At 39.8% G+C, this 27,927-nt stretch overlaps 1 protein-coding gene across 4 annotated transcripts in view; it reads right to left on the minus strand.

Annotated features, from left to right (window-relative positions):
• The window catches only part of TANGO6 (transport and golgi organization 6 homolog), a 200,886-nt gene that overhangs the window by 43,081 nt on the left and 129,878 nt on the right, over window positions 1-27,927 (minus strand). For all 4 annotated transcript variants that reach the window (XM_038538490.1, XM_038538492.1, XM_038538493.1 and 1 more), the window contains one exon: window positions 7,223-7,374. In XM_038538490.1, the coding sequence (XP_038394418.1) occupies window positions 7,223-7,374 (152 nt within the window). The remainder of the gene's footprint in view (window positions 1-7,222; window positions 7,375-27,927) is intronic.

The following is a 27,927-nucleotide window of genomic DNA, read 5'->3' on the forward strand; positions in this document are numbered from 1 at the left end:
TAAAAGGCTTGGCAAATAGATGATGTAAGGTCTTTACTAATTTATGAATTGGTGTAATATTTCCATTCTAAGTCCTCCCAGAGGGCGAAATCCATCCTATGTGATCTTCATGTTGCCTGCCTTCAGGGTCAGTGCACCTATTCTAATAAACAACACTGTGGAAGGCTTCCTCTTCCCTGGCTAAAATACTTATATCCACTTCTGAGAGACCTACAAAGAGGAGGATGATTATTCTGGAAGTACTAAAAATCAGCTTAAGCAATTTAACGTTTGGAACCAACAGAAATATGGATAAATGTCACTCTTTAAATAACCGGCACATATCAAGCAAGATCAGAACCATGTAAATAAAGATATTACAAAGGGCATGATTGCCACAAACCAACTTTGGGAAATTCTAGGAGAGAAAGTACCAGAGCTGAGGTATGTATCATGAAAGCATGACTTCAATTTCCTGACTGCATCTTCATCCCTTCTCCTAGAGCATTCTTTATTAACATTTCAGTTGGTCTGCTCACTTATCCTAAAAGAAATCATCTGTCCTTCTATTTTGTAAACTAAGAAACCTTAAGAACAAAAGCAGTATAGTCTCCAATTCATACATGCTCAGCTTGCTCACTTAACCTGCCAAGAAGGAGAACCATGGTGGCTACCTCAGCTTCCCCATGGTTTCCAGGACATGCACTGGAGTCCTCCTCTCAGGGGTCCCCTTATCCTCAAACTGCACTTAGGCAACTGCACCAATCATGGCAAGACTGGTAATTTAGTGGGGTTGGAGGTGATGGCTTTGCATCAGACCCTAAAGCTCAGGTTTATGGAATTCTGGGCACTACATTTAAAGTGGATTGCCCCATGGATTTCTCACCTTGGGCACATCTTACTTGATGAACTGAGGATGGGCCTCTCACCGTGGTTCCTTTAAATCATATTTACTTTCCACAGAACTTTCTGTGGCAGAGATAAAGAGATAAAGATGAAAATGCCAATCACGATTTCGTTTCAAGCAACAAAGCTCTTAACAAGAATAAGGGGGAATAGGGGAAAATAATATGCTCTTCAAACAGGTTAAATCTTGACATCAACAGAGAGGAAGAACCTGAATTTCCAGTACAGAGACTGAAGGGTTGATCCTATCCTTTATATTCTTCTCGACTGGCAAACTCCGTCACAATAGAGACAGTGCCCAAATATGGACCACCCAACAGGTAGGACAGCTTTCTTCAGAGGCCCAACAGCTACAGCAATGATCTCTCAGATCAGATCATGTTAGAAGAGACTATGGTGGCTAGTTTTTTCAATTCTATATCAAAACAAATTACATGGGACACCTGGGTAGTTCTGTCGATTAAGCATCTATTGATTTTGGCTCAGGTCATAATCTCAGGGTTGTGGGATTGAGCCCAGTGTAGGGTTCTGCACTCAGTGGGGAGTCTGCTTGGGACTCTCTCTCTTCCTCTCCCTACTCTGTGCATGCACTCTCTCTCTCAAAAAGAAAAAAAAAAGTTAGATAATTTCCTTCTTCTGCTTTGGCTTTCCAACTCACTCAAACTAAAAGCCAAAGCCCTTAAAAGGCCCCACTTAAATGGCCACCACCTCTCTGACACACTGGACTTGCTATTCAGTAGCATGTCAAGCATGCACCTGCCTCAGGGCCTCTGTACTTGTTGCTCCCTGCACCTAGAATGCTCTCTCCCCAGGTTATCTCTCTAGATCAGTCCCTTGCTTCCTTCTGGTCTTATCTCAAATGTCACTCCTCAGTGAAGCCTTTCCTGTTCATCCAAGTTCACCTACCAGAGCAAGCTCCCCTTGTGCCCCTTATCTTACTAGATTAATTTCCTTAGCTCTTAATCCATCTGACATAGGACATATTTGTTTACTTCCTTGTTGGTTATCCACCTCTCCTTTCTTGAATGGCAGCTGCATAAGGAAAGGAACTTTGCTGTGTTCACAGCTGGAGCCCTACCATCTAGCACATAGCTAGATGATAGGCCCATAACTGGCATAGAGTAAGTGCTCAATAAATATCCATCAAATGTATAAACAAAATAAATGAAGAACTACTTAAGAGCCATGCCCAATATCCCACTTTTTCCATGTGAATAGATAAGAGCAGTATGACTACAAGAGGGCTCAATGGCTGAAATACTAAGGCTGTCAGGTGTCCAACCATGTTCAAACTTGTAGTCCACCCAAGGCAGCTGGTTTGGCACTAATGACATGGCAAGCGTGGGATGCTACATAAGAAGGAACATCTAAAAAGAAAAGACAGAAATTATGTTGGATGGAAACACCTGGTTTTTCAAATCAGAGGGAATATATTGCTTTCTGAAGTTTCACTGCCAAAAGCAATGGAGCTGCATGACCCTTCCTGTCAGTAGCTTTACTTATATGGCAATACTGTTCTTTTTCAAGGCACAAAAGCAATTTTTTTTTTGGCACAAAAACAATCTTATAAATGAACTGAAAACATTTATTGGGAGACAACCTGGAGCATGGTTAAGAGCATGGGTGCTAGAACTACCCACCTACATTCAAATCCCAGCCCTCCACTTCCTACCTACATGACCTTGGCAACTTATTTAATTTCTCTGTGCCTTAGTTTCCTTTGTGAACTGGATCAGTTGACATATACAAGGTACTCTATTATGTGCTTGCTATTATTACTATTTTTAAAACATATAGGAACAAGTCTTCCCAAATAAGCCTTACTCTCCTCTTCATTCAATATCAGTGAACAAACAGAGAACCCACTATCTGCCAAAGCACTGTGATAGGTGCTAGAACGTATCCATAGGTAAATAAAGATTAGTTCTGCCCTCGTTGGGCTCACAGTTTATTAGTGATCACAAACACACCTGGGATTCATGTTTCAGGGAGTCTAGATCTTAAGAAGTGGGGCAGGGTCACTGGACAAGGGGCTGGCCAGGTAGGGCCCACAGACTAGCAGCTCCTCACATGGATTTTAATGTAGAAACAAAAGGAAGGGCTCTCTTTTTGTGTTAGCACCCATGGTAAGCAAACATCCTACTGCCTATTCACACTTCATTTCTGAAGGCTTAAATAAGCAATCCAAGATTCTTGCTGTGAGCCAGAAAGCTGTAAAGCTAAGACCCCCTCATGATGTAGCCCCTGCCCACCTCTCTTGCATCTGTTCTGCCACCAACTAACCTCCTGTCCCCATCCCTTCACTCCAGCCTTTTGGATCTTCCTACAGTTCTTCAAATATGCCAGGGTGTCCTACAGCACAGTGCCTTTGCACAAGCTATCCCCTCTGCTGAAATGCCTTCTTGGACTACCCAATTCTATTTGTTCTAAAGATTCAGGTCCAAGGGTCTCTTCCTCTAGCACATCTCTGTCAACACTCAAACCTGACTGAGGGGCTCCTAAAATGTGCTCCTACAGCACTACTGCAAAGGACAGTATTTGTAGCCATTAATGTCTGTGTCTTCCACCAGGTTACCCATGCCTAGAAGGCAAGGTGGTATTTTGGCAATATCCAGGAGGTCCATCTTCTCTCCAGGGAACTGAGAGATGGTGAGATGCTATGGTATCTGGAATGCATGGGGTCCTCTGATTTCTGATTTCACCAGGCCCCAAGAGATGTGGTCTCTATTAATACAAAAACCACAATGACAAGAGTAGTGCTTGGGTCTTGTGACCTTGGCCCCCTACAAAGGGCTTGGCACACTGCAGGTGTTCAGTAAATGTATGACTGGGAACATCTGAGGAACATGGGTTACCCCTGTTCTCTCATTTCCTTGCTGCCATCCTCATCACTGTCATCGCTGACCTTCAAATGACCAAAATGCTCCTTAAAGAAAACTTTTTTTTTTTTTTAAGATTTTATTTATTTATTCATGAGAGATACAGAGAGAGAGAGAGAGGCAGAGACATAGGTAGAGGGAGAAGCGGGCTCCATGCAGGGAGCCTGATGTGAGATTTGATCCCGGGACTCCAGGATCGTGCCCTGGGCTGAAGGCAGGCGCTAAACTGCTGAGCCACCCAGGGATCCCCCCCACTTTTTTTAAATTTATGAGAGACACAGAAAGAGAGGCAGTGACACAGGCAGAGGGAGGAGAAGCAGGCTTCTTGCAAGGAGCCCGATGTGGGACTCAATCCCAGGAATCTGGGATCATGCCCTGAGCCAAAGGCAGACGCTCAACTGCTGAGCTACCCAGGCGTCAAAGAAAAATCTTAATAAAAAAATCTTTACTCAAAAAAAAAAAAAAAATCTTTACTCAAATGTCACCTTTGCAATGAGGTTTACCTTGAATACTTTATTTAACATTTGTAACCTCCACTCCACCTAACACTACAATGCTGGCCACCCTATCCTCCTCTACCTTTTCTTATTTTCCACATTTACATTATCTTTAGATCCTGGTGGCAATCCGGCAAGGTAGGTATTTTAATCTCCCCTCTTTTTTCTTAGTAATCTCTACCCTCCCCATCCCCGCAGGGCTTGAACTAAGGACCCTGAGATCAAGAGTCACAAGCTCTACTGCTGAGCCAACCAGACACCCCTTTAATCCCATTTTGTAAGTCAGAAACCGGAGTTCAGAGTCTAAATTGTGTGTTCAAGTGAACATAGGTAACTAGGTGGTGGAGATAGGTCCTCACTAATTCCCATCCCCCAGTGCATTGGGAAATTTCATTCTCTTTCCACAGGTAAGGTGAGTCTCCAGAGAGAGGACACTTCTTGGATGTTATAAACCCTGCTTTAGCTCAATTTTTCTAATCTATCAAGCCAAGAAATTTCTCTAATGCCCTGATAGGAAATCATACACCACCAGGATGCTACAGTTTCTTAAGAGAGAAAAAGGGAAAAAGAGTCTAGGGCTGTTTTTTGGTTCATAGAAGATCATGAGGTTCGGGTATTGTTTGGAGTCACTGGTTTTAGAAAATGTATGGAATCCTGTCAAACCTGAGGTGATTCACCTGGAGATCTGGGATGAGTTTTTATTCTATTACAGCTATGCTTTAAAAATGTTGTGATGCAAAAAAAAAAAAAAAAAAAAATGTTGTGATGCTTGTACAACTCAGTGAATAAACTAAAAGCTGTTAAATTGTACCCTTTAAATAGGAGACTTGTATGGTATGTGACTTCCATCTCAATAAAGCTGTTATTAAAAATAATATTTAGGGGCACCTGGCTGGCTAAGTTGGTTAAGCATCTGACTCTTGATTTCAGCTCAGGTCATGATCTTAGGGTGGTGAGATGGAGTCCCGTGTCAGGCTCCTTGGTGGGCATGGAGCCTGCTTAAGATTCTCTCTCTTCTTCTCCTTCTGCCTGTCCTCCCACCCCTACACTTGCTCTACAAAGACAAAATACAACAATATTTTGGTTTGGTTCAGATCACAGGTTAGATTGAGTCATGTGAAGAGACCAAGTAAACAGAAAAGAATGTAGGAACCACTTCAATATTTGACCCAGAAAAGTTATCATAAGCTGAAATCTTTAGACAATATAATGAAATAGACCTGCAAATGCCTTCTCTTAAGTGTTATGAGTTCACATACTAAAGGACAAGGGATTTGCTAAGTGCTATCCAAGACCACCAAAGGTCAGGTACCTAACAGTTCACTTATATTAGAGCACTCTAAGGTTTGAAGTTGGTAATAATTATTATTTCTAAGTTATTTTAAAAAGATACATAAATTTAAAAAAAAGATACATAAATAGGTGATGGGGATTAAGGAGGATACTTGCTGTGATGAACACCAGGTATTGTGTCTGAGTGCTGAATCACTAAATTCTATACCTGAAACTAATATTACACTGTATGTTAACTAACTGGAATTGAAATAAAAACTTAAGGAAAAAAAAGATAAAAACAGTTGGCATTGGGGTGTGCCCCTCATGGAAGAGTTAAAGGAGAGGAAATGACTGGCGGATAAATTTCTTAAAAATCCAAAGTTGGAATTTAAGGACATGAGTAGCCTTTATTATCAATAAAACAAAGCCTATAAAGTTCAGGAATCAGGAAATGCCATAAATTCAAGTGTATGCATATATCCATGAGTATATTTCTCTGCTTATTCATAAGACACAATCATCAGACAGACATCAAAGAAAATTCCTTCTCTCTAGGAACTTTTTAATATTTGCTATTCAATATGGTCAGCCTTAGCATACTGAATACTGTAAAGGAAACCAGAATTATTACAGTTTTGTAAGTTCTTGTCCTCTAAGAGAAATCTGATCTCTCACAAATAAAAGAATATATATATATACAAACTATGGTTTATTTATATATTTATAATTTGCAAGCCGTCTTCTTCCAAATAAAGATTTAGGACAGCCAAGTCATCAGTAATAAAGACTCCTGATCACATATTGACAAATCTTTTTCTCTCATGCTTGGGTGGCTCAGTCGGTTAAGTGGCTGCCTTTGGCTCAGGTCATGATCCTGGGGTACTCGGATTGAGCCCCACGTTAGGCTCCCTGCTCAGAGGAGAGTCTGCTTCTCCTTCTCTCTCTGCTCCTCCTCTCAAAAAATTAAAAAAATAAAAACTAGTCTTTTTCTGTCCAGCATAATCTTTAAATAGTAGAGTGCCTAGCACATAGTAGGTAATTAAGATATACGTTAATGTATTGATGACTAAAGAAACACAAGTGCAAAGATAAAATTCAAGAGGCTAAAGGGAGGTGTTCATAGAGGACAACAGCAAGATGCACATTTTATCAACTCAGAAACTGTAAAACCATGAGTGTCCAGTGGCTATCATTTTGGCTGCTTTACCTACTATGTATCAGGTACTGGGTGTAAAGTGGTGAACAAAACATGGCACTTAATTAGTCTTTTCAGGTAAATAGTTTCATCCCCCTGAATTACAGGGCACCTCTGATCAAAATGGGCCATTGAGAATATTTGCCTGAGATTTTCCTGTGAACAGAGATGAAACTCACAGATGGCCCACAGGCCCAGGGTAAGGTCCCTGCTCTTGCTCAAGGTGTCTTCAACTCTGTTAGCTATCTTGGAATCTTTATAATAAATCCTCTTTTAATGCATAAGGTAAATTAAGGTGACTTCCTATCACTTGCAATAAAAAAAGTTCTTATGAATATAACTTCCGGTATATATACAAGACTAGTGAGGCCAAGGGAGGTTCAATGATGTATCTGATCTGGAAAAAAATCACAGATCTGACTCCCAATCCCCAGCTATATCATAGTGCCAAGGAAAAACAAACTTTAGAAAGAAGAATCAACATGTAGTACCTCATGAATCACAGAGCCCAGCAGGAAGTCCAGCCTCTGGCATAGTTCTCCAAGGTTCGATAAGCTGCTGGCCCTGTGAGCACTATCTGGATCTCTTGCTCCCCTCAGGAAGGTGTGGATCAAAGGTTCTCTGTATTTTGAGACCATGTCCCCTGTGGGGAAAAAAAGAGATATAAATCTTTAAAAATAAAATTTCGGGTAGCCCCAGTGGTGCAGCGGTTTAGCGCCGCCTGCAGCCCAGGGTGTGATCCTGGAGACCTGGGATCGAGTCCCACGTCAGGCTCTCTGCATGGAGCCTGCTTCTCCCTCTGCCTGTGTCTCTGCCTCTCTCTTTCTGTCTCTATGAATAAATAAATAAAATCTTTAAAAAAATAAATAAAAAATAAAAATAAAATTTCAAGTTCTTAAAGAAGGGATAAGGATACTATCATGGTATATTGTATGGTGTTTTATACTTTTTTTTTAAAAAGATTTTATATTTATTTATTTATTCATGAGAGACAGACAGAAGCAGAGACACAGGCAGAGGGAGAAGCAGGCTTCATGCAGGGAGCCCAACATGGGACTGGATCCTGGGACTCCAGGATCAGGCCCTGGGCTGAAGGCAGCACTAAACTGCTGAGCCACCCAGGCTGCCTTGTTTTATACTTTTCAAAGTACTTGCATAACCATTAGAAGTCATGCTCTGTTAGAATATTCAATGTCATGTAGGAAGAAAACTAATAATTGCCCATTAGACTGAGTGACAATGAGGTCACTGTTGACCTTGATGAGAATGGTTTCGATGGCCTGGTAGGGGTAAGAGCACAACAGAAGTGGCTCTAAGAGAATGGAAGAATTGCAGACAGAAAGATTACTTAATGAGCTTTTCAGCAAAGCATATCAAGGAAATGGAGTGGTATCTGGTCAAGGAAGGAGGAGTCAAGAGAAGTTTTTATTTGAAGAAAGGAGAAATAGCACACCGAGACATTCAGAATTGTCATTTTATATACGGAAACAACTTCTTCCTCCGCAGGAATGCCAGGAGCTAAAGCTGTTTGGTCTTGATCTAGTTTCTGAGGTTTTAGTTCCAGAACCCAACTATAACACTCCACCTTTAGCCTTCTTGTAGTCCTAAAGCTACACAAGAGATCGTAACAAAATGGTTCTTGAAGCATTGCTTAAAGTCACCTATTCTTAATCATTAACATGACAAATCATAAAAAACACTACCAACTTGTCCTATCAGGCTCAGCTTTACAAAACCTTCAATTGGCCTTAATTAGTCCTCCTGGGAAGTCTCACAGTTCTTTGAACTTAAGTCACTTTGGCTTAAATCACAAGTGTCACTAATGCCTTGATTCCTACATGTTTACAGCCTCTCTCATTCATATTCATATATATTTAGACTATAAACTCCTTGAGGGTAGATCTTCGGTTCCATCAGTTCTTAGTAACCTTTGTATGTGCCAGGTACACAACAAATGCTACGGTTGAATGGAATTCATTAATTTATTCAACAAAACAAAATTATGTGCTAGTTATCATGCTAATGTTACCTAGGGATAAAAAACATAAACATAATCTTTACCCTCTAAGAAGCCCAAGTTTAGGAGGTGGGTACAAACAGGTAAGTACCAACAATTACAGTACTGTGTGGTAAATGCCCAAATGCCATCATAGAATCAAGCAGATGTTGCTTGGAGCACTTAGTTTCACAAATCTCAGTCACTTTGGAGCAGAGAGGAGGAGGCAGTTTGTTTTGTTTTCCCTCGATGTTAGGAACACAATGCATTTTCCATACAATATGAGATAAAGATGAAGGAGTAATTTTTCTATAATGCTCCCAGTTCCTAATATACTATGGGCAGTCAAAAGACTCACCCCCTGCCCGGTTAACATTAACACATATTGCAGAAACTAAGTAACTCAGCTGTAGCCTATTTTCAGAATAGAAAAGAGGAGCCTTTGTGCCTACTCTCAGACCTACTATTTGCATTTCTGAATATCAATCCTAAAGAGGTAGCCACATATATGGCACAAGGATATCTGCATGAAGCTTTTACTGTAGAACTGTAGTAGTGAAAAATTAGAAAAAATTAATTAATATGGAAGTGGTTACATAAACATATATATTATGGAATACCTTGCAGTCATTAAAAAGAACACGACGGAGGCATTCAAATTGGCAAAGAAGAAGTCAAACTCTCCCTCTTTGCCGATGACATGATACTCTACATAGAAAACCCAAAAGCCTCCACCCCAAGATTGCTAGAACTCATACAGCAGTTTGGTAGCATGGCAGGATACAAAATCAATGCCCAGAAATCAGTGGCATTTCTATACACTAACAATGAGACTGAAGAAAGAGAAATTAAGGAGTCAATCCCATTTACAATTGCACCCTAAAGCATAAGATACCTAGGAATAAACCTAACCAAAGAGGGAAAGGATCTATACCCTAAAAACTATAGAACACTTCTGAAAGAAATTGAGGAAGACACAAAGAGATGGAAAAATATTCCATGCTCATGGATTGGCAGAATTAATATTGTGAAAATGTCAATGTTACCCAGGGCAATTTACACGTTTAATGCAATCCTTATCAAAATACCATGGACTTTCTTCAGAGAGTTAGAACAAATTATTTTAAGATTTGTGTGGAATCAGAAAAGACCCCGAATAGCCAGGGGAATTTTAAAAAAGAAAACCATATCTGGGGGCATCACAATGCCAGATTTCAGGTTGTACTACAAAGCTGTGGTCATCAAGACAGTGTGGTACTGGCACAAAAACAGACACATAGATCAATGGAACAGAATAGAGAACCCAGAAGTGGACCCTGAACTTTATGGTCAACTAATATTCGATAAAGGAGGAAAGACTATCCATTGGAAGAAAGAGTCTCTTCAATAAATGGTGCTGGGAAAATTGGACATCCACATGCAGAAGAATGAAACTAGACCACTCTCTTTCACCATATACAAAGATAAACTCAAAATGGATGAAAGATCTAAATGTGAGACAAGAGTCCACCAAAATCCTAGAGGAGAACACAGACAACACCCTTTTTGAACTCAGCCACAGTAACTTCTTGCAAGATACATCCAGGAAGGCAAAAGAAACAAAAGCAAAAGTGAACTATTGGGACTTCATCAAGATAAGAAGCTTTTGCACAGCAAAGGATACAGTCAACAAAACTAAAAGACAACCTACAGAATGGGAGAAGATATTTGCAAATGACGTATCAGATAAAGGGCTAGTTTCCAAGATCTATAAAGAACTTATTGAACTCAACACCAAAGAAACAAACAATCCAATCATGAAATGGGCAAAAGACATGAAGAGAAATCTCACAGAGGAAGACATAGACATGGCCAACATGCACATGAGAAAATGCTCTGCATCACTTGCCATCAGGGAAATACAAATCAAAACCACAATGAGATACCACCTCACACCAGTGAGAATGGGGAAAATCAACAAGGCAGGAAACCACAAATGTTGGAGAGGATGCGGAGAAAAGGGAACCCTCTTACACTGTTGGTGGGAATGTGAACTGGTGCAGCCGCTCTGGAAAACTGTGTGGAGGTTCCTCAAAGAGTTAAAAATAGACCTGCCCTACGACCCAGCAATTGCACTGTTGGGGATTTACCCCAAAGATACAGATGCAGTGAAACGCCGGGACACCTGCACCCCGATGTTTCTAGCAGCAATGTCCACAATAGTCAAGCTGTGGAAGGAGCCTCGGTGTCCATCAAAAGATGAATGGATAAAGAAGATGTGGTTTATGTATACAATGGAATATTACTCAGCCATAGAGATGACAAATACCCACCATTTGTTTCAACATGGATGGAACTGGAGGGTATTACTATGCTGAGTGAAGTAAGTCAATCGGAGAAGGACAAACATTATATGTTCTCATTCATTTGGGGAATATAAATAATAGTGAAAGGGAATATAAGGGAAGGGAGAAGAAATGTGTGGGAAATATCAGAAAGGGAGACAGAACATAAAGACTCCTAACTCTGGGAAACAAACTAGGGGTGGTGGAAGGGGAGGAGGGTGGGGGGTGGGAGTGAATGGGTGACGGGCACTGAGGTGGGCACTTGACGGGACGAGCACTGGGTGTTATTCTGTATGTTGGTAAATTGAACACCAATAAAAAAATAAATTTAGGGGATCCCTGGGTGGCACAGCGGTTTGGCGCCTGCCTTTGGCCCAGGGCGCCATCCTGGAGATCCAGGATCGAATTCCACGTCGGGCTCCCGGTGCATGGAGCCTGCTTCTCTCTCTGCCTATGTCTCTGCCTCTCTCTCTCTCTTTCTCTCTCTGTGTGTGTGTGACTATCATAAATAAATAAAAATTAAAAAAAAAGAAAAAGAAAAAAGAAATTTATTAAAAAAAAAAGAACATGACAGAATTATATGCACTAATACAGAAAGGTCCCTTAAGATACTATTAAAGCAAAAGGAACTAATAGAACCAGTATCATTCCATTTGTGTATCTAAGATGCACACATGCAACTTCTCTCACTATTAATAAGCCAAATGTACAGATTTAAATATATATATGAAATATACAAATGTACAGAAAAATGATAGGATATAGTAGAAGAGAAGGTTTAAATAACTTGTTCACAGAGTAAATACACCCAAGGTCAAAGTTTGGTAGTTTGCACTTAACTCCTATGATATACTAATATTATATTTAAATTTCCAACTAAGAGGAAAACATACGTTTCTACTTTTGTTCTAGTACTTTTCCTTTCTGGAGTTAGGAGGGAACTTGTGTGTTCTATAGGATGAGAGTTAAGAGATGTGTGCTCTTGGGGCACCTGGGTGGCTCAGTCAGCTAGGCCTTTGACTCTTGACTTCAGCTCAAGTCATGACCTCAGGATCATGAGATCAAGCCCTGGGTCAGGCCCTGCACATAGTGGGAAGTCTACTTGAGATTCTCTCCCTCTCCCTGTACCCCTCCACCTGCTTGCACTCTCTCAAATAAATAATCTCCTGAGAGAGGAGAGAGAGAGAGAGAGAGAGGGAGACAGAGAGAGACAGAGAGAGAGAGAGAGAGATTTGTTCTAGTTTTGGCTCTATTACCAATTAGCAGTGTGACTTTGGGCAATCTGCTTCACCTCTCTGGACCAGCTAGAGATAAGACACTTAGACAAGACCAAGCTCTCTGGCCCCTTCCAGTTGTTAAGAATCTATGAGTTGGGGCAGCCTGGGTGGCTTGGCGGTTTAGCACCGCCTTCAGCCCAGAGCCTAATTCTGAGGACCCAGGATCGAGTCCTGCGTTGGGCTCCCTGAATGGATCCTGCTTCTCCCTCTGCCTGTGTCTCTGCCTCTCTCTCTCTCTCTCATGAATAAATAAATAAAATCTAAAAAAAAAAAAAAAAAAAAAAAAAAGAATCTATGAGTTGATGAGTCACCTTGGGTTTAGTCACCAGGGGAATGAAATTCAGCAGACTAGCAAGGAAGAAGCACACATTTACTATCCCTGGAAGGAGGCTGTTGCCTTAAAAGAATGAAGTCTCCTTGTTGGGAAGGAAGGAACCATCTGGAAATCCCTAAGGAGGGGAAATTGCAGGTTGAAAAGATAAGAGCAGATGACAAACAAGTGAATGTTTACCAACATAGGGATTTAGAGGTAAAAATGAATGGTAAAGAAAAGGTGCTATGTGCTAGGCACTATCCTAGACCTGGGGATCCAATCATGAACTAGAAAGGACACAGTCACTCCCTTCATGGCATTTGAAACCTATTGGGGAAGAGGGCAATAACCAACCAAGTGACAATGGAGTGAGATATGCCCAACATGGTGACAGAGAAAGACATTTTTATGTGTAGTGTTTTGATTTGGTTCCTATTTCTTTTTTAAGAAGATTAATAAGATAATCTTTTAATAAGATTTTTTAATTTATTCATTTGACAGACAGCACAAGCAAGGGGAGCAGCAGGCAGAGGGAGAGGGAAAAGCAGACTTTCTGCTGAGCAGGGACCCCAATGCAGGACTCAATCCCAGGACCCCCAGATCATGACCTCAGCCAAAGGCAGATGCTTAACCAACTGAGCCACCCAGGCACCCCTGGTTCTTATTTCTATTAATAACAGCTCCAGTATTCTTACCCATCCAGACTCAAAAGCCTGGTGTCCTTTTTTGACTTTTCCCTGTTATCCTTCAGTCAATCAGTCAGCATTTATTAGTATTTAATCCTTGTTTACTTCCGTATAGGATTTGAGGCAACTTATAATAAATAACATTGAATTGTGCATCATTGAAATAAATATTTTCAAAAGTTCTATAGTAAGTGAGGGAGTGCAGATATCTGAAACTAAGGATGGTTACTGCAAATGAAACCAAAATTCAGCTTATCAATTCCTGGTAGCTAAGACAAAAATGGAAACAGAAAAAACATAATTCTCATTATCCAATTAAAAAAAAGGAACATCAATTTGTTGAGAAAAATTTTAGGAAGAACAGCAAGAGGAATCTCATTCATTCACCCAGCCAGTCTTACCCTGTTTTTTTTTTTTTTTTTTTTTTAATTTTTATTTATTTACGATAGTTACAGAGAGAGAGAGAGAGGCAGAGACACAGGCAGAGGGAGAAGCAGGCTCCATGCACCGGGAGCCCGATGTGGGATTCAATCCCGGGTCTCCAGGATCGCGCCCTGGGCCAAAGGCAGGCGCCAAACCGCTGCGCCACCCAGGGATCCCTTACCCTGTTTTTTTAAAGTGTTTTTCTTGTTTTGTTTTTAGTAAACTCTGCCCCCAATGTGGAGATAGAACTCATGACCCCAAGATCAAGGGTCACATGCCCTACTGACTGGGCCAGCGAGGCACCCAGTCAGCAAATCTTAATTGAGTATGTTCTCAGTCTGGAGATAACGAAACATGGGCAAGAAAATAAAGGTCCCATCTTCATGAAGCCTACTTCTAGTGAAGGAGAAAGACAATAGACAGTAAATAAATTTTCCTGCAGCATAAAGGGCTATGAGGAAAAATAAGGAAGGTGTGTGGGGATTAGGGGAGGAGATTGAGAGCCAGTTGAGGGCTCAGGGAAAGGCTCTCAGAGGGGAAAACCTGAAGGAACAAGTCATGAAGACCCTGGGGGACAGTGAAGAGTAAGTGGACAACAGAAGTTTGATATTCAGTGTAGATACCATAGAGTTGTTTCTTATCCTGACTCGCCATTAAAGGACATACCACTACATTAACAAAACCACAATTTAATGTTTCATGTATATAAATTCCTGCCCTACCTGAGCTTCATTACTACTTGGAAAATGAGCATCCATTTAACTGCATGCTCCACCAATCCCATCCCCAAAAGCACCTAAGAACCAAGAGGAGCCAGCCAGAAGGAAGGTTAGCATTTCAAGAGCCCTGCACTGTACCTAGTCAGTGGGCTCTGGGCCCACATGCTTCTATGTTGTCAGTTTGGGACTCGAAGAGCTAGAACACTGTATCCACTCTGCATTTCTCAAAGTGCCCTGGCATCATGTTCTTTCCAATCTGATCTCCCGTAGAGCTCACATATACAGCCTAGATTTGTCACACCCTTACTCAATCCTGGTCTTCATGGATTTACATCTCTGCTCCCATTTCCTTGGGGCTACTGCTTGCCTCTGACTAACCCTCCCTCCCTTTAACTCCTACCATGCCATGTGGCTAGTTTCTCAAGACTTTATTGGATCCTAGCCTCTAGGTTGGGGATCAGTCCTGACCAGATTTCTATGTAGAATAAAATGAATGCATGTAGTCAGAGAATATAGCTTCCATAGCTGCAATTTGACACAGGCAGAGAATTTCAAGATCCTACATAAAGGGTTCTTAATTTTAGCTTTAGCGATCCCTATATGTCACATTTTTTCACGCACATCTCATTGGCATTCTCTCATTCTTCCTTGCAAACAGCACTCTAATTTTGTTCATGTATCCACCAAGCCCCTGGCCCCAATCATCACCCATGTGATTAAGGCTAAGGTCTTCAGTGGTCTAAGTGAATCATGGTAAACACATCGGCTTGCCTTAATTGGTTTACATATGGGCATGTGATCTAGTCTGAACAATGAGGTGCAAGGCAAAATCTGCTGGAAGACATTTTACCTCTGCTATGATAAGGATATGATACCTTAGAGTTACTGCAGCCAACCTGAAACCATGAGGGACCAGAGGATGAAGTCAATAACTGAGGTTGGAAGAGCAGGAAAATGAATGTGATATGGGTCTTGAATGATATCATGAAGCCAAAACATTAACCAGTCCAGGACTTCTTGTTATGTGCAATGATTCATTCCTCACTGTTGAAGCCAGTTGAGTTGGGAGTTTCTGTTATCTGTAGCCAAAAGCATTCTAACATATAATATGAAAACTGGGATGTTCTTTAAAATTATAGAGCACTTTGGGGCACCTGGTTGGCTCAGTTGGAAGAGCATGCAACTCTTGATCTTGGGGTGGTGAGTTCAAGCCCCATGTTGGGTGCAGAGATTACTAAAAAAATTAAATAAACTTAAAAAAATTGTAGAGCATTTCTATGTCAGTTAGTTGTCTATTAATTTCAAAGCCAGAAAAGTTAGATTTGCCAAAACAAAGAAACTTAAGACAGTGGAAGCTTTTTTTGAAGGGCTGAAAATCAATTTTATAACAAAAGAAAAAAATTAAACCCAATCATTTTCTTTCTTCTAATTGCAATTTTAATTGGGACAAAAACATAGTATATATATATATATATATATATGACTTTCCCAAAGAGCTAAGTTATCCTTATACATCTGCCAACCTATTAAAAAAGAAAAACAAAAACAGGTGAGTAACTATTAACAGTACTGGTTCATGAGAAGAGGTTATATGCTGATTATATTTTGCAACTATTGATTAACTCATTTCATTATGAACTAAAACCTTAGGCTCTGAGATACCTGCTACTATTCTGTAGTTTCTGATTAAGCAACAAAACCTCAACTATCCCATCCAAGAGGGATTGGGTAGGGGTTTTATGTTTGTTTGTTTGTTTTGTGTGTGTGTGTGTGTTTTATTCTTTATCCAGATGAGATGTTCTTGTTGCTTCAACTGAAACTTGTTTGAACTAAAAGATTCCAAAATGCTAATTCACTTTTGTCTTTAAGATAGCATATACTTGCCCCCTGACAAGAGCAAACATTCATTACCATCCTATTAGGTCGTCCCCTTAAAATATGCATGTTATATGGCTTTTACAAAAAAATGGTATTGATTTCTGAATTTCCTCATCCCCATATTCAGAAAGTACTCACCATGGAGTACAATAATTAGACTAAGGATACCCATGAGGACTGAAGTTAGAGAGACCATCATCTTTTCCTCACCCATTTCTTAACGCTTCTGGGAAATGGACACAGTAAATCCAAGCTCACTTTTAGAAATTTATTCAAGTACATGCTAGTCAGAGAGGTTTATCTTGGTTCAGCTCTAATGACTTCAACTTTGTGCAATGATGATGACAACACCTGGCTATTTGCATCTCCATATTCTCAGGAAATCAGCAATAATCAACCTTACTGAGAAGCACACAGCTGTGTGTTCACAGAAGCAAACAAAGGATCTAGATTTGTTTGAACAAACCCGATAAAAATGAGTTGCTGTGGAAGGTGAAAAGTCAAGTGCATAGTGAAAGAGAGATGAAAATATTTTTAACCTGCCTATGACTTACTTGTATCAATTATCATCTATGTGAAAAGATTATTTTAATATATTAGGATTTGGAAGATTTTTATCAGGTTTTTCAATGGAATTTTCAAGTCCACACTTGTAGATTCATTTATCAGATCCCGTCTTCTTTCACAGAAGAGCTGAGTTGCAAAAAGAGATACTTAAATCATAGTGAAAGGACACTATTAAATTTGAATTAACACAATCTCTTCTAGAGCCAGGGACCTACTGATTTCAAGGGCTCAACCATTCCCCTAGTTAACTGAAATAGGTCCTAAAAGTGAAATTGATAAAAACCGAGAAAGAAAATGCCACCCTTGGCCAAATTCTTATACCGGCCTATTAAAACTCCATTATAAATGTCTGGGGACTCCTCCTCTATTCCTTCTTTCTTTCCTCCCTTCTATCATTTTCTTTTAATTAAAAAAACTTTTGGAGGCACAGAAATGAACATAGATAAAGCCATTCCTAAGTACTCTATTCTATCTACCAATAGGAAGGAAGTAAGAATTATTCCATCCTGCTGGTTAAGGTGTTGCTGAGTACAAGTTATATTTTTCAAAGATTGAATGATCACTTACAGCCAGCACTCCTCTGTAATCAGAAGTTTATATGCATTCTGAGTAATGTTTTAGTACAATGTTTCTCAAACACAAACATGGGCACTGAAATTGTACAGTGCGACCTGATTATAATGTGAATTCAGATGATTCATAATCATCATTAAAATGAAAATGCAACATTAAAAAATTTTTTTTCAAAGAATTCACAAACCTCTGAAATATATCAGAATTTAATCTCCAAGCTTCAGTTTGAGAAATGCCCTTCCAACTAAGCAACTTAATGAAAATATTTAATATGTACTAATATGGGCAAGGGATTCCATAGGACACTAGAGACGGAGATGGAGATTTTATTCGTATTTCCAGTAATTTTTTTTACTTTTTATTTTTTAATTAAAAAAAAATTTTTTTAAAGTAGGCTCCATGCCCAGCATTGAGCCCAACATGGGGCTTGAACTCATGACCCTGAGATTTTTTTTTTTTTTTTTATGATAGTCACAGAGAGAGAATGAGAAGCAGGCTCCATGCACTGGGAGCCCGATGTGGGACTCGATCCCGGGTCTCCAGGATCACGCCCTGGGCCAAGGGCAGGCACTAAACCGCTGCGCCACCCAGGGATCCCTGAGCTGAGATTAAAAGTCAGATGCTTAACTGCCTGAGCCACCCAGGTGTCCCCGATTTTGTTCTTAATTCTGGGAAGCTACAGGTACCAAGTGGCACAAGAGCAACAGGGCAGGTGAGATTTAGTTTCTTCAGGGAAGACTTCATAGAGGAGGTGGTGTCTAAATCGAATCTTGAAGGATGGTGAGGATTTTCATTGGCACAGCAGGAAGAGTATTCCTGGCAGATGGAACTATGTCTGCAGAGTCACGGAAGCAAGGTGGTGGTGGGGATAGAGAGAATAAAATGGATGGCATAATCAGAAAGTAGCAACTATACCAGGTAACTCTAACAAAGGGTGCACTAAAATGTAAAGATGATTAGAAATCCCCAAGGTCCAATCATGGAGGACATGAAAGTTAAAGATTTGAACAATGGTAAACTGATAATGCTTTTTTTTTTTTTAAGTGGGTTCCACACCCAACATGGGGCTTGAACTCACGACCCTGAGATCAACAGTTGCATGCACACCTGAAGGAGCCAGGCAGGCACCCCTGATAATGCTTTCTTTCTTTCCTTTTTTTTTTTTTTTTTTTTTTTAACAGACTTTATCTTTTAGATCAGTTAGAGGTTCACAGCAAAATTAGGCAGGAAGCACAGAATTCTTGTATATTCCTTCCCCTCTCTTTCCCCAGACTCCCCCACTAGCAACATCCCGCACCAGAACCATACAATTGTTTCAAGTGATAGACCTGTATCAGCACATCATTATCAGCCAAAGCCCGTAATTTACATTAAGGTTCACTCTGCTGTTGTACACCGCATGGTTTGACAAACATATAAGGACACGTCTCCTGCATTATAGTATCATACAGAACAGTTTCACTGGCCCCAAATCCTCTGTGCCCTGCCTGTTCGTCTCTCACTCTGGGCTAACCCCTGGCAATCACTGATCTTAACGGTCTCCATAGTTTTGCATTTTCCAGAATGTCCTATGGTTCCAACAATATTATGGTTGGTAGACTTGGCTTCTTTCCTTTAATAATAGGCTTTTAGGGTTTCTCCATGTCTTTTCACGGCTTGACAGCTCATTTCTTTTACATGTTGAAAAAATTCCATTGCCTGCTACCATTGCCTGCTATACCACAATCTATTTATTCAATCACCTACCGAAGGACATCTTGGTTGCTTCCAAGTCTCGGCAATTATGAATTAACTGCTATTAACATACACAGGCAAGTTTTTGTGCAGTTATACATCTTCAACTCATTTGGTCAAATATTAAGGAGCATGATTGCTGGATTATATGGTAAGAATGTTTATTAGTTTTATATGAAACCGCCAAAATGGCTTTCAAGGTGGCTGAACTATTTTTGGATTATCAGTTCCCCATTGTTCAAATCCTTAACTCCATGCCCCCTATGATGGGACCCTGCCTATATTTGGTCATATTCACCTAGCAGCATGCCGTGTGTTACAGTCACCCAGTAGAGCTGATTCTAAAATATGGTATATACATTCAGTGGAATATTATTTGTCAGCAGAAGGGAATGAGGCACTGATACTTACTGCATCCTAGATGAACTCTGAAAATATTAAGTGAAAGAACACAGTCACACACACAAAAAAACACACATGTATGATTTCCTTTACGAAAATGGAAATGACCACAATCAGTAAATTCTTAGACACAGAAAGTACATTTATGGTTGCCTGACTGGTAATTGGTACAGAACTTCTTTTGGGGTAATGAAATGTCCTAAAATTGATTGTGGTGATGGTTCACAACCTTGTAAACACACACAAAAAATCTGAACTGTATACTGTAAATGGGTAAATTGTATGGTGTATGAATTATACCTCAATAAAGCTGCTTTATTTATTTAAAAAAGATTTTATTTATTTATTCATAAGAGACACGGAGAGAGAGAGACAGAGAGGCAGAGACATAGGCAGAGAGAGTGGCAGACTCCATGCAGGGAGCCCAACGTGAGACTCGATCCTAGGATGCCAGGATCATGCCCTGAGCTGAAAGTAGAGCCTAACTGCTGAGCCATCCAGGCATCCCAGAGCTGCTTTTTTTTAAAGAACAAATTTTGAAAGTACGAGGGGTAGGAGAACAAGAGAATCTATTTTACAATAAAACTGGAAAAATAAGTAACTTACACAAAAATCTTCATGTACTAGAAGAGAAGAGGTATATATAAGCAGAATCTGATGTAAAACACAATTCTGCCTTCTAAAAGCTCAGAGACCAAATGCTTGGGGTGAATTCCACAGACAAATCACAATGGCTGCTCCCCTCAAACAGGAGGCAGGAGATCCGGATTCTTTGATGATATGCCCACTAGAGGAACCAGATCCTGTCCTTGACCACCGGTCAAGCAGAACCCAGAGCTTTCTCTCTCTTTGTGAATGGCATTACTTTTGCCAGATCTTTGCTTCCTTGTTAGTGAAAGATGGTGACAATACAATTTCAGTCTTTGCTACTTCAGAGCTGGCATTTAAGGGGTGACATTTTTAAAAACCTAAATTAACTTTCACTGCATCAGGTTTTTGTTTCTTGCTTTAAAAAAAAAATACTTGGTGTAATTCTAAAGTCTCTTAAAAGAGAAAAGGCAAGCAAAATACTGAAGATTTAAACCGAGAGGTCCTTATATATAGTTAGCCATTTGGTCCAATATCCCAACTCTAGGTATGGCTGTGCCAAACCCATTTGACAAACATTAACCCAGGGATAAGATCTCCTGCAAATATTTAAACACATTTGTGCTCCAGACTTTCTATTTTGTCTAAATCAAATCTCTTCTGCTCTTTATTTCCCTCCCCTGTTAAAACCAGACACAAGTGGAGATAGGGAACTGTTCTTTCTTTGCATATCTTTCAATCTTAATCTTATCTTTGCAAGCTCCCAGATCTCAATTACAGTGTTTAAATCTCCTCTGTAATCCAACCAGTTCAAGTATGCTCTTCTACTCACCAAGATGGTACTTTCTGTACTTTGAGTTTTATACTAGACATATTGGGGAGGGAAAAAAAGGAAAGGTGCAAAACAGTTAAATGATAAATACATACTTAATTTCACTAGTTACTGAAAAAGGATACAGAGAAATTACTTTCCTTCCATCTTGAACTGCCATTTATTCTGGAACCCAAGTGATCCTTAGGGGAAACACCATAGATAGCCACGTGCCCTCACAGTAATATTGCTGCTGATCAGCCAATGAAGAAACAGCAGACAAAACATAAATCTAATTCTGTTCATGCACCCTATTATGTTGTTCTTAATATCTACTAATTTTTTCTGCATTTCAGAATCTAGAACTCTACTTTACTATGGAAAGAAATACAGAAGAACTACCAGTTTCTTTCTTTCTTCTTCTTTTTTTTTTTTTTTTTAAAGATTTTATTTATTTATTTATTCATGAGAGACACAGAGTGAGAGAGAGAGGCAGAGACACAGGCAGAGGGAGAAGCAGGCTCCACGCAGGGAGCCTGACGTGGGACCTGATCCCGGGACTCCAGGATCGCGCCCTGGGCAGAAGGCAGGCACTAAACCGCCAAGCCACCCAGGGATCCCTGAACTACCAGTTTCTTATAACACCTCATGCATACAAGTTATTGCTATGTGTGGACCAGAGTCAACAGAGATTATAATTTTTGTCAAGGTCAGAAGGAGATTCGATTAACATGGCAGATCCCGACGGGCAGGATTTCCTCTTCAAAAGCCATTTAGAGAATTAAATAATTTAAAGGTGATTAATTTTTTATGAAATTCATCATTAAAAAACTCATAGGTAAATTCTGATCTATTAACAACAATTGCTTTGAACAGGCTGATCTGAGGTCACATAGCTACTGTAGGACAGACAAATTTTCAAGATGAGGCTGTGGCCTCTAGGTAGAAGGTTTTTTCTACTGCCATCAGGACATTTACTTGGCTCTCCAGTAAGTTCAGCAGGAACTTCCGTTCTGAAACAAAGGACATAAATGTGGCCAACTGATTCCCCGCATCTGTGACATTTCAGTCCTTGCAATTTTCCTCTTTCCCTGTTTAACCTTATAAACTAGAAGCAGAAGGGAATCCAGGGACTTAGTTCTTAAAACAAGGCATATGCAAAAGGGTGTAATAAGAGTAAGTTCTTCTGGTCCATGGGCAAACACCAGAATTGTCACTTTATTGTCTTGTGTAAGGGCGGGAATCCTATTAATTCTAGCCTCCAGAGAAGAACCAAAAAATTCCCCTCCTCTTTACCACTTTCAAGGGGGAAAGAACTGAACACTTCCGATTTCCTAACAGTAGGAGATGACTGACAAATGGCTTTGTGAAAGCTGCTGAACCCCTAAACCTGATGCACATATTAGGGCACTGCAGAGTGCTGGAGCCAAAGCCACCGTCTAGTCTTGATAGGGCTTGCCAGGGAGGCAGGTCACAGTAGTCATTGGGCAAGAATGCTGGGTAGTCCCTTAATAGATTTCCCTCTACCAGTGTCTACATGTCAGGACCCACATTTCTCCCTAAGGCTAATTGTTGATCTGCTGCTTTTGGTTCTTCATTCATACTGTTACCTTTTTAAGGTAATGTAACCAAGATGTGACCCTGAGCTATGAGTAGGTTAGCAAAGATTTCCGGGGTTCTTTGCCCTCCCTTTCCTGGGTCTAGTTTCATTGTACCTCATCACAGAGCCCACATAAGCAGGGATAGTTTACATGTAAATTGTATGTACACAGACTTTGATAGGCTTAGATGTAACCAGAGGAAGCCCCCTGTGGGACAAGTTATTAAATTAAATTAAAACAAACCTGCCAGTGGGGCTGTTGTTGGTGCAAATGACCTCCCAGGTATGTTTTAAAGAGACAGAGAAACTTCCTGTCTCCAAACAGGTCTTCTTCTTCTTTTAAAAAAAATTTTATTTATTTATTCATGAAAGACACACAGAGAGGCAGAGACATAGGCAGAGGGAGAAGCAGGCTCCCCACAGGGAGCCCGATGCGGGATTCAATCCCGGGAGTCCAGGATGACTGACTACCTGAGCCAAAGACAGACACTCAACCACTGAGCCACCCAGGTGCTCCTCCAAACAGTTCTTCTGTTAGCAAACTGTACTGCCTCTGAGTCTACCTAATAATTAGAACTTTATTTCTTTGAACTATATGGCCTTCTTATTAAAAATGCAAAATAATCCCAAGAAAAGCAGCACAATAGGAGGCTGCTATCCATTCCTTAGCAAATATTAATATACCTGCCACCTCGTTTTTACAAGTTGGGAAGGAACAAGAAAGATCTGATGGTGAGATAATTTCTGAAATTTGATTACTTTCTAGGGATGGTCGAGCCTGAGTAGGGACCCGTAGAGAAGAGTTTTAAATGGGAGAGAAGAAGGGAAAAAGAATTAAGTGAAGGCAAAGGGAGGAGAAATAGAGATCCTACCTAACACTTCGACTTGCCCAAGGACGTTTTTTTCCCTTGTCTTCAAATGACAGAGTGATGTGCAAGTAAGAACCATAGATAATTATCTTTTGGACAAAGTAAAACAATGCACAGGAAATGCTTTGTACCAATGGATTTTTGGCAACTCGGTGAACTAAAGTAACACAGAAACAAAGAAAGTTTGAAATAGGGGATGCCAAGACTTCTATAGTTACGTATTAACCAGATTACTCATTCCATTTCATCAGCTCATTGAACTTCAAGATTGGTTTAATCAGTGTATAAGCTATCAGTTTACACAAAGTCATCCTGCCTGCACAATCTGCAATAACTGACTCTACCCATGTGTGTTACTGACAAGACAAATAGGGTAGTTCTCTTGAAAAGTATGCTTGAGACAGTAACAGACTTCAGAAATGTGGTGGAATTTTCTTGAAGAGCAAAATTAACAAAGTAAAGCACAGAAATGTGATCATGAGGAAGGAATAGTTCCAGGTTTATGGTAAATTATTCTAAAAGATGAAAGAAGAAAAAAACTTGATATTTTAAATGGAGACGCTCTTTACAATTCTGTGATGATGAAAGTATTAAGACCATTCCACTGACTTAATTAATTTAATTTGCTACATAAATGTTCAAACTCGTTAAAGCATGCCCAAGTGTTAGTTAGCCTCATAATATTGACAAACACAAATCAGGAAGCCTGTAGCCTGAGAATATAACTACATGTTTAAATTATTAAGAGAACATTCTTCAAGTGCTACGAAATCAGGTCAAACAAAAGGAAAATTAAGTTACAATTTCTTTCTAAAGGGAATATTATATTTCATTTAGATTGTTGGGCGTACTCTCTTGTAAGTCCATAAGTCAAAATGAATGCAAGAATCTATTTCAAGATTTGCAAAAAAATGAGAGAATCAGGTGCTTCTCTGTCCTGTATCCTTTCACATACATACTGAAGGATCCAAATTAATGCCTTAATTTGCTTTAAATAGGAATAGGGGAGTGAGATGAGAAGACAAAAGTATGAAGACACTGAAAATAAAAATAGCACAAGAAAATGCTGGAGCATTCAAGTTTAGTTCATATTGTTATCTTTGAAGAAAGGACCCTTGCCAATGGCATCTTGTACCTTCTGAGCCAATGATTCTCACAGTTGGTGATTTTCAGAAAAGAAATGCACTATCTACTTAAATATATTTAAAGAGAAGTAAATACAAAAGGTAATATTTCTGCTGTTTAAAGTAGAATACAAAGCTTGATCTGGGGAGGAAAAGGACCTAATGATCTGGAAAGGTGAGTCACTTCCAAAGAGACTCCACTGAAAAGCAAGTAGTGAAAGGCTGTCAAAGAAACAGATTTATGTACTGGAATAATGGTTACCTTAGAATAGAGGTCAGCAAACTTTTTCTGTAAAGAGTCAAAGAGTAAGACTTTGAAGGCCATACAATTTCTGTGTAACTACTCAACTTTGCTGTTGTGGTATAAAAGTAGCTACAGACTACTATTTATAAGCAAATAAGCATGACTAGTTCAAATAACTTTATTTAGGGACACTGAAATTTGCATTTCATATTCTTATTATATCACTAAGGATTATAATTTCTTTTGCTTCCTCCCATCAACCATTTAGATTTTATTATTATTTTTTAAGTAATCTTTACAGCCAATGTGGGGCTTGAACTTACAACCCCAAGATCAAGAGATGCATACTCTATTGACTGAGCCAGCCATGCATTCCTCCCATTTAAACACGTGAAAATCATTCTTGCTTATAAGCTGTGCAAAAATAGGCAACAGGCTGGATTTGGTCCAAAGGGTATAGTTTATTGACCCCCAAGTTTCCCAACATAAAAGTCCCATGATTTTTTTTGTTACAGAAATTAATTCCCTGTTCCTACTACAAATCATCAATGTATACTCTGCTTCTAAGAGTTCATGCCAATATCTGGCAGCTGGTTTCTAATTTCACAGTATAATTTGGCTTTTATAGTCCCCATATAAATTAAAATAAAAGTTTTGATTAAAGCTAACAACAATTTATTTATGACAGTGGTAAGGTCTTAGATCTAGCACTAACTACCAGCATGATGAGGGGAAGTCACTAACTCTACTGAATCTGTTACCTTTTCTATAAAAAGGCAATAATATTAAGAAGAATCACCTTGTTGGGCCACTTCAAGCATTATGTGAGAGCATGCACATAAAGTGATTAACAGAGAACCTGGCATGGAATAAGTCCTCAACTATAATTTGTATGCTGGAATAACATAGGATGACCATCTATTTTACTTGTCTGAAGGGCTCCTTTCTCAGGGTTGGCCTTGGGAAATGAAGGAATATGATGTACTCATTCAAAAATAACCAGAAGATAATAGCAACCAACATTTATTCACTCCTTACCATGAAAGACACTGGTTCTGAACACTTTACATATATGATCTTTCATTACTACCTTATCAGGTAGTTACTATAATTATCTCCATTATACAGATAAGTAACAGAGAGATAATGTAACTTGTGCACAAAAATTAAAATGTATTCCAAGGTTAAGTCTATATGTCAAAGTCTTTATTTATCTGCCCAATGGCTGCCACCATCAATGGTCCCACCTCTCTACTTGGTATCTGGTAATCTCACTACGGAATTAATACAGTAGTGAGTATATCTCTGTAATGACACTCAAATAATTGTAAGGAATAGCATATATATTATACCATTTGAGTCTCTCAACATTTTTAAAAAATATTTTATTTATTTATTCATGAGAGATACAGAGAGAGAGAGGCAGAGACACAGGCAGAGGGAGAAGCAGGCTCCATGCAGGGAGCCTGATGTGGGACTCAATCTCAGGACTCCAGGATTATGCTGTGGGCTGAAGGCAGGCACTAAACCGCTGAGCCACCCAGGGATCCCCTCTCTCAACATTTCTATGAGAAGAATGGCTGCTGGGTGGATTATAACTCCCATCTCCACTAAATGTTAAAAAAAAAATGAGTCTCATTTTTTCCTCTGAATTGCCTATAATATCTATGTTTTGGGGGCATCTCTGGGTAACTCAGTTGGTTAAGCCTCTGACTCTTGGTTTCAGCTCACTCATGATCACTAGGTCGTGAGATCGAGCCCCATATCAAGATCTATGCTTAGTGTGAAGTCTACTTGAGATTCTCTCCCTCCCCCTCTCCCTCTTCCCCTGCTCATGCTCTTTCTCTCTCAAATAAATAAAATCTTTTAAAAATCTACCTTTTCTTACCATTCTCACAGACATCTCTCTAATCAAAATGCTCGTCTCTTTGTGCCAAGGAATACCAACAACAGCCTCCGAGAGAGCTCTCTGGCTCCAGGCTCTTCTCTCTTCATCCATCTTTCATGCCCCTGCCAACCACACCTGCATGTCTCTCATGTTGTCTCTTTTCTTACAAATGTATAGTGATTACCAAATGCCCATCACATCAAGCCCAACTCCTCCCTATCTAGCCTGACTTCCCCAAGACACCAAACACGATTAACAGTAGGAAGACAGCTCTCCATTCATACCACATCCCTTCCACTTTTGTTCTGTTCTCATGCTTTCTTTCCTATCTGGGCATATCTTTTCTTCTCCTTTCTCATATGTAACCCATAGTTGGGTATCCACCATCAATTATCTTGCCCAGATTGACCCAACAATATTCTAAGCAGGTCTCCTTGCTTCTAGTCTTGTTCCACTCTTATCCTTCACAGAACAGCCAAAGTAATTTTGCTAAAATGTAATTATGACTAATTCTTCCCTCCTTAAAATCTTTCCATGGCTTCCACGTAAGATCAACATAAGTCCAAATCCCCTAACATAGCACAAGCAGGTCTTTATGATCTCAGCTTCTTGAACTAAGTCAGGCCATGGAACCTGGTCTAAGTTTGAAGATGAATGAGAATTAATTAATTTTATTTTTATTTATTTATCTTTAAAAAGCTTTTATTTATTTTTTAGAGAGAGAGAGAGAGAGAGAGAATGAATGAGAAGTGGAGGTGCAGAGGGAAAGAGAGAGAGAAGATCTCAAGCAAACTCCCTGCTGAGAATGGAGCCTGACACAGTGCTTGATCTTAAAACCCTGGGAAATCATGACCTGAGCCAAAAATCAAGAATTGGCTGCTCAACTGACTGAACCACCTAGGCACCCCTTATTTGTTTATCTATTTTTAAGTAAACTGTGTACCCAACATGGGGCTCAAATTTAAAACCCTAAGGTCAACAGTCACATATTCTACAAACTGAGCGAGCCAAGGACCCCTGATTTCTTTTCTTTTAATTTTATTTACTCCTAAAGTGGCAAGCATGCAGGGCACAGATATATGAGTAAGGTGAGGATTCAGGTCAGTGAATATAGACTCTCTCTGCCTCTCTTTGACCTCAGGGAATGTACTGAAATTCAGCATGTGTAGACTAGACTCAC

Source organism: Canis lupus, chromosome 5 (genome assembly GCF_011100685.1).
Source record: "Canis lupus familiaris isolate Mischka breed German Shepherd chromosome 5, alternate assembly UU_Cfam_GSD_1.0, whole genome shotgun sequence".
Taxonomy (NCBI): Eukaryota; Metazoa; Chordata; class Mammalia; order Carnivora; family Canidae; genus Canis; species Canis lupus.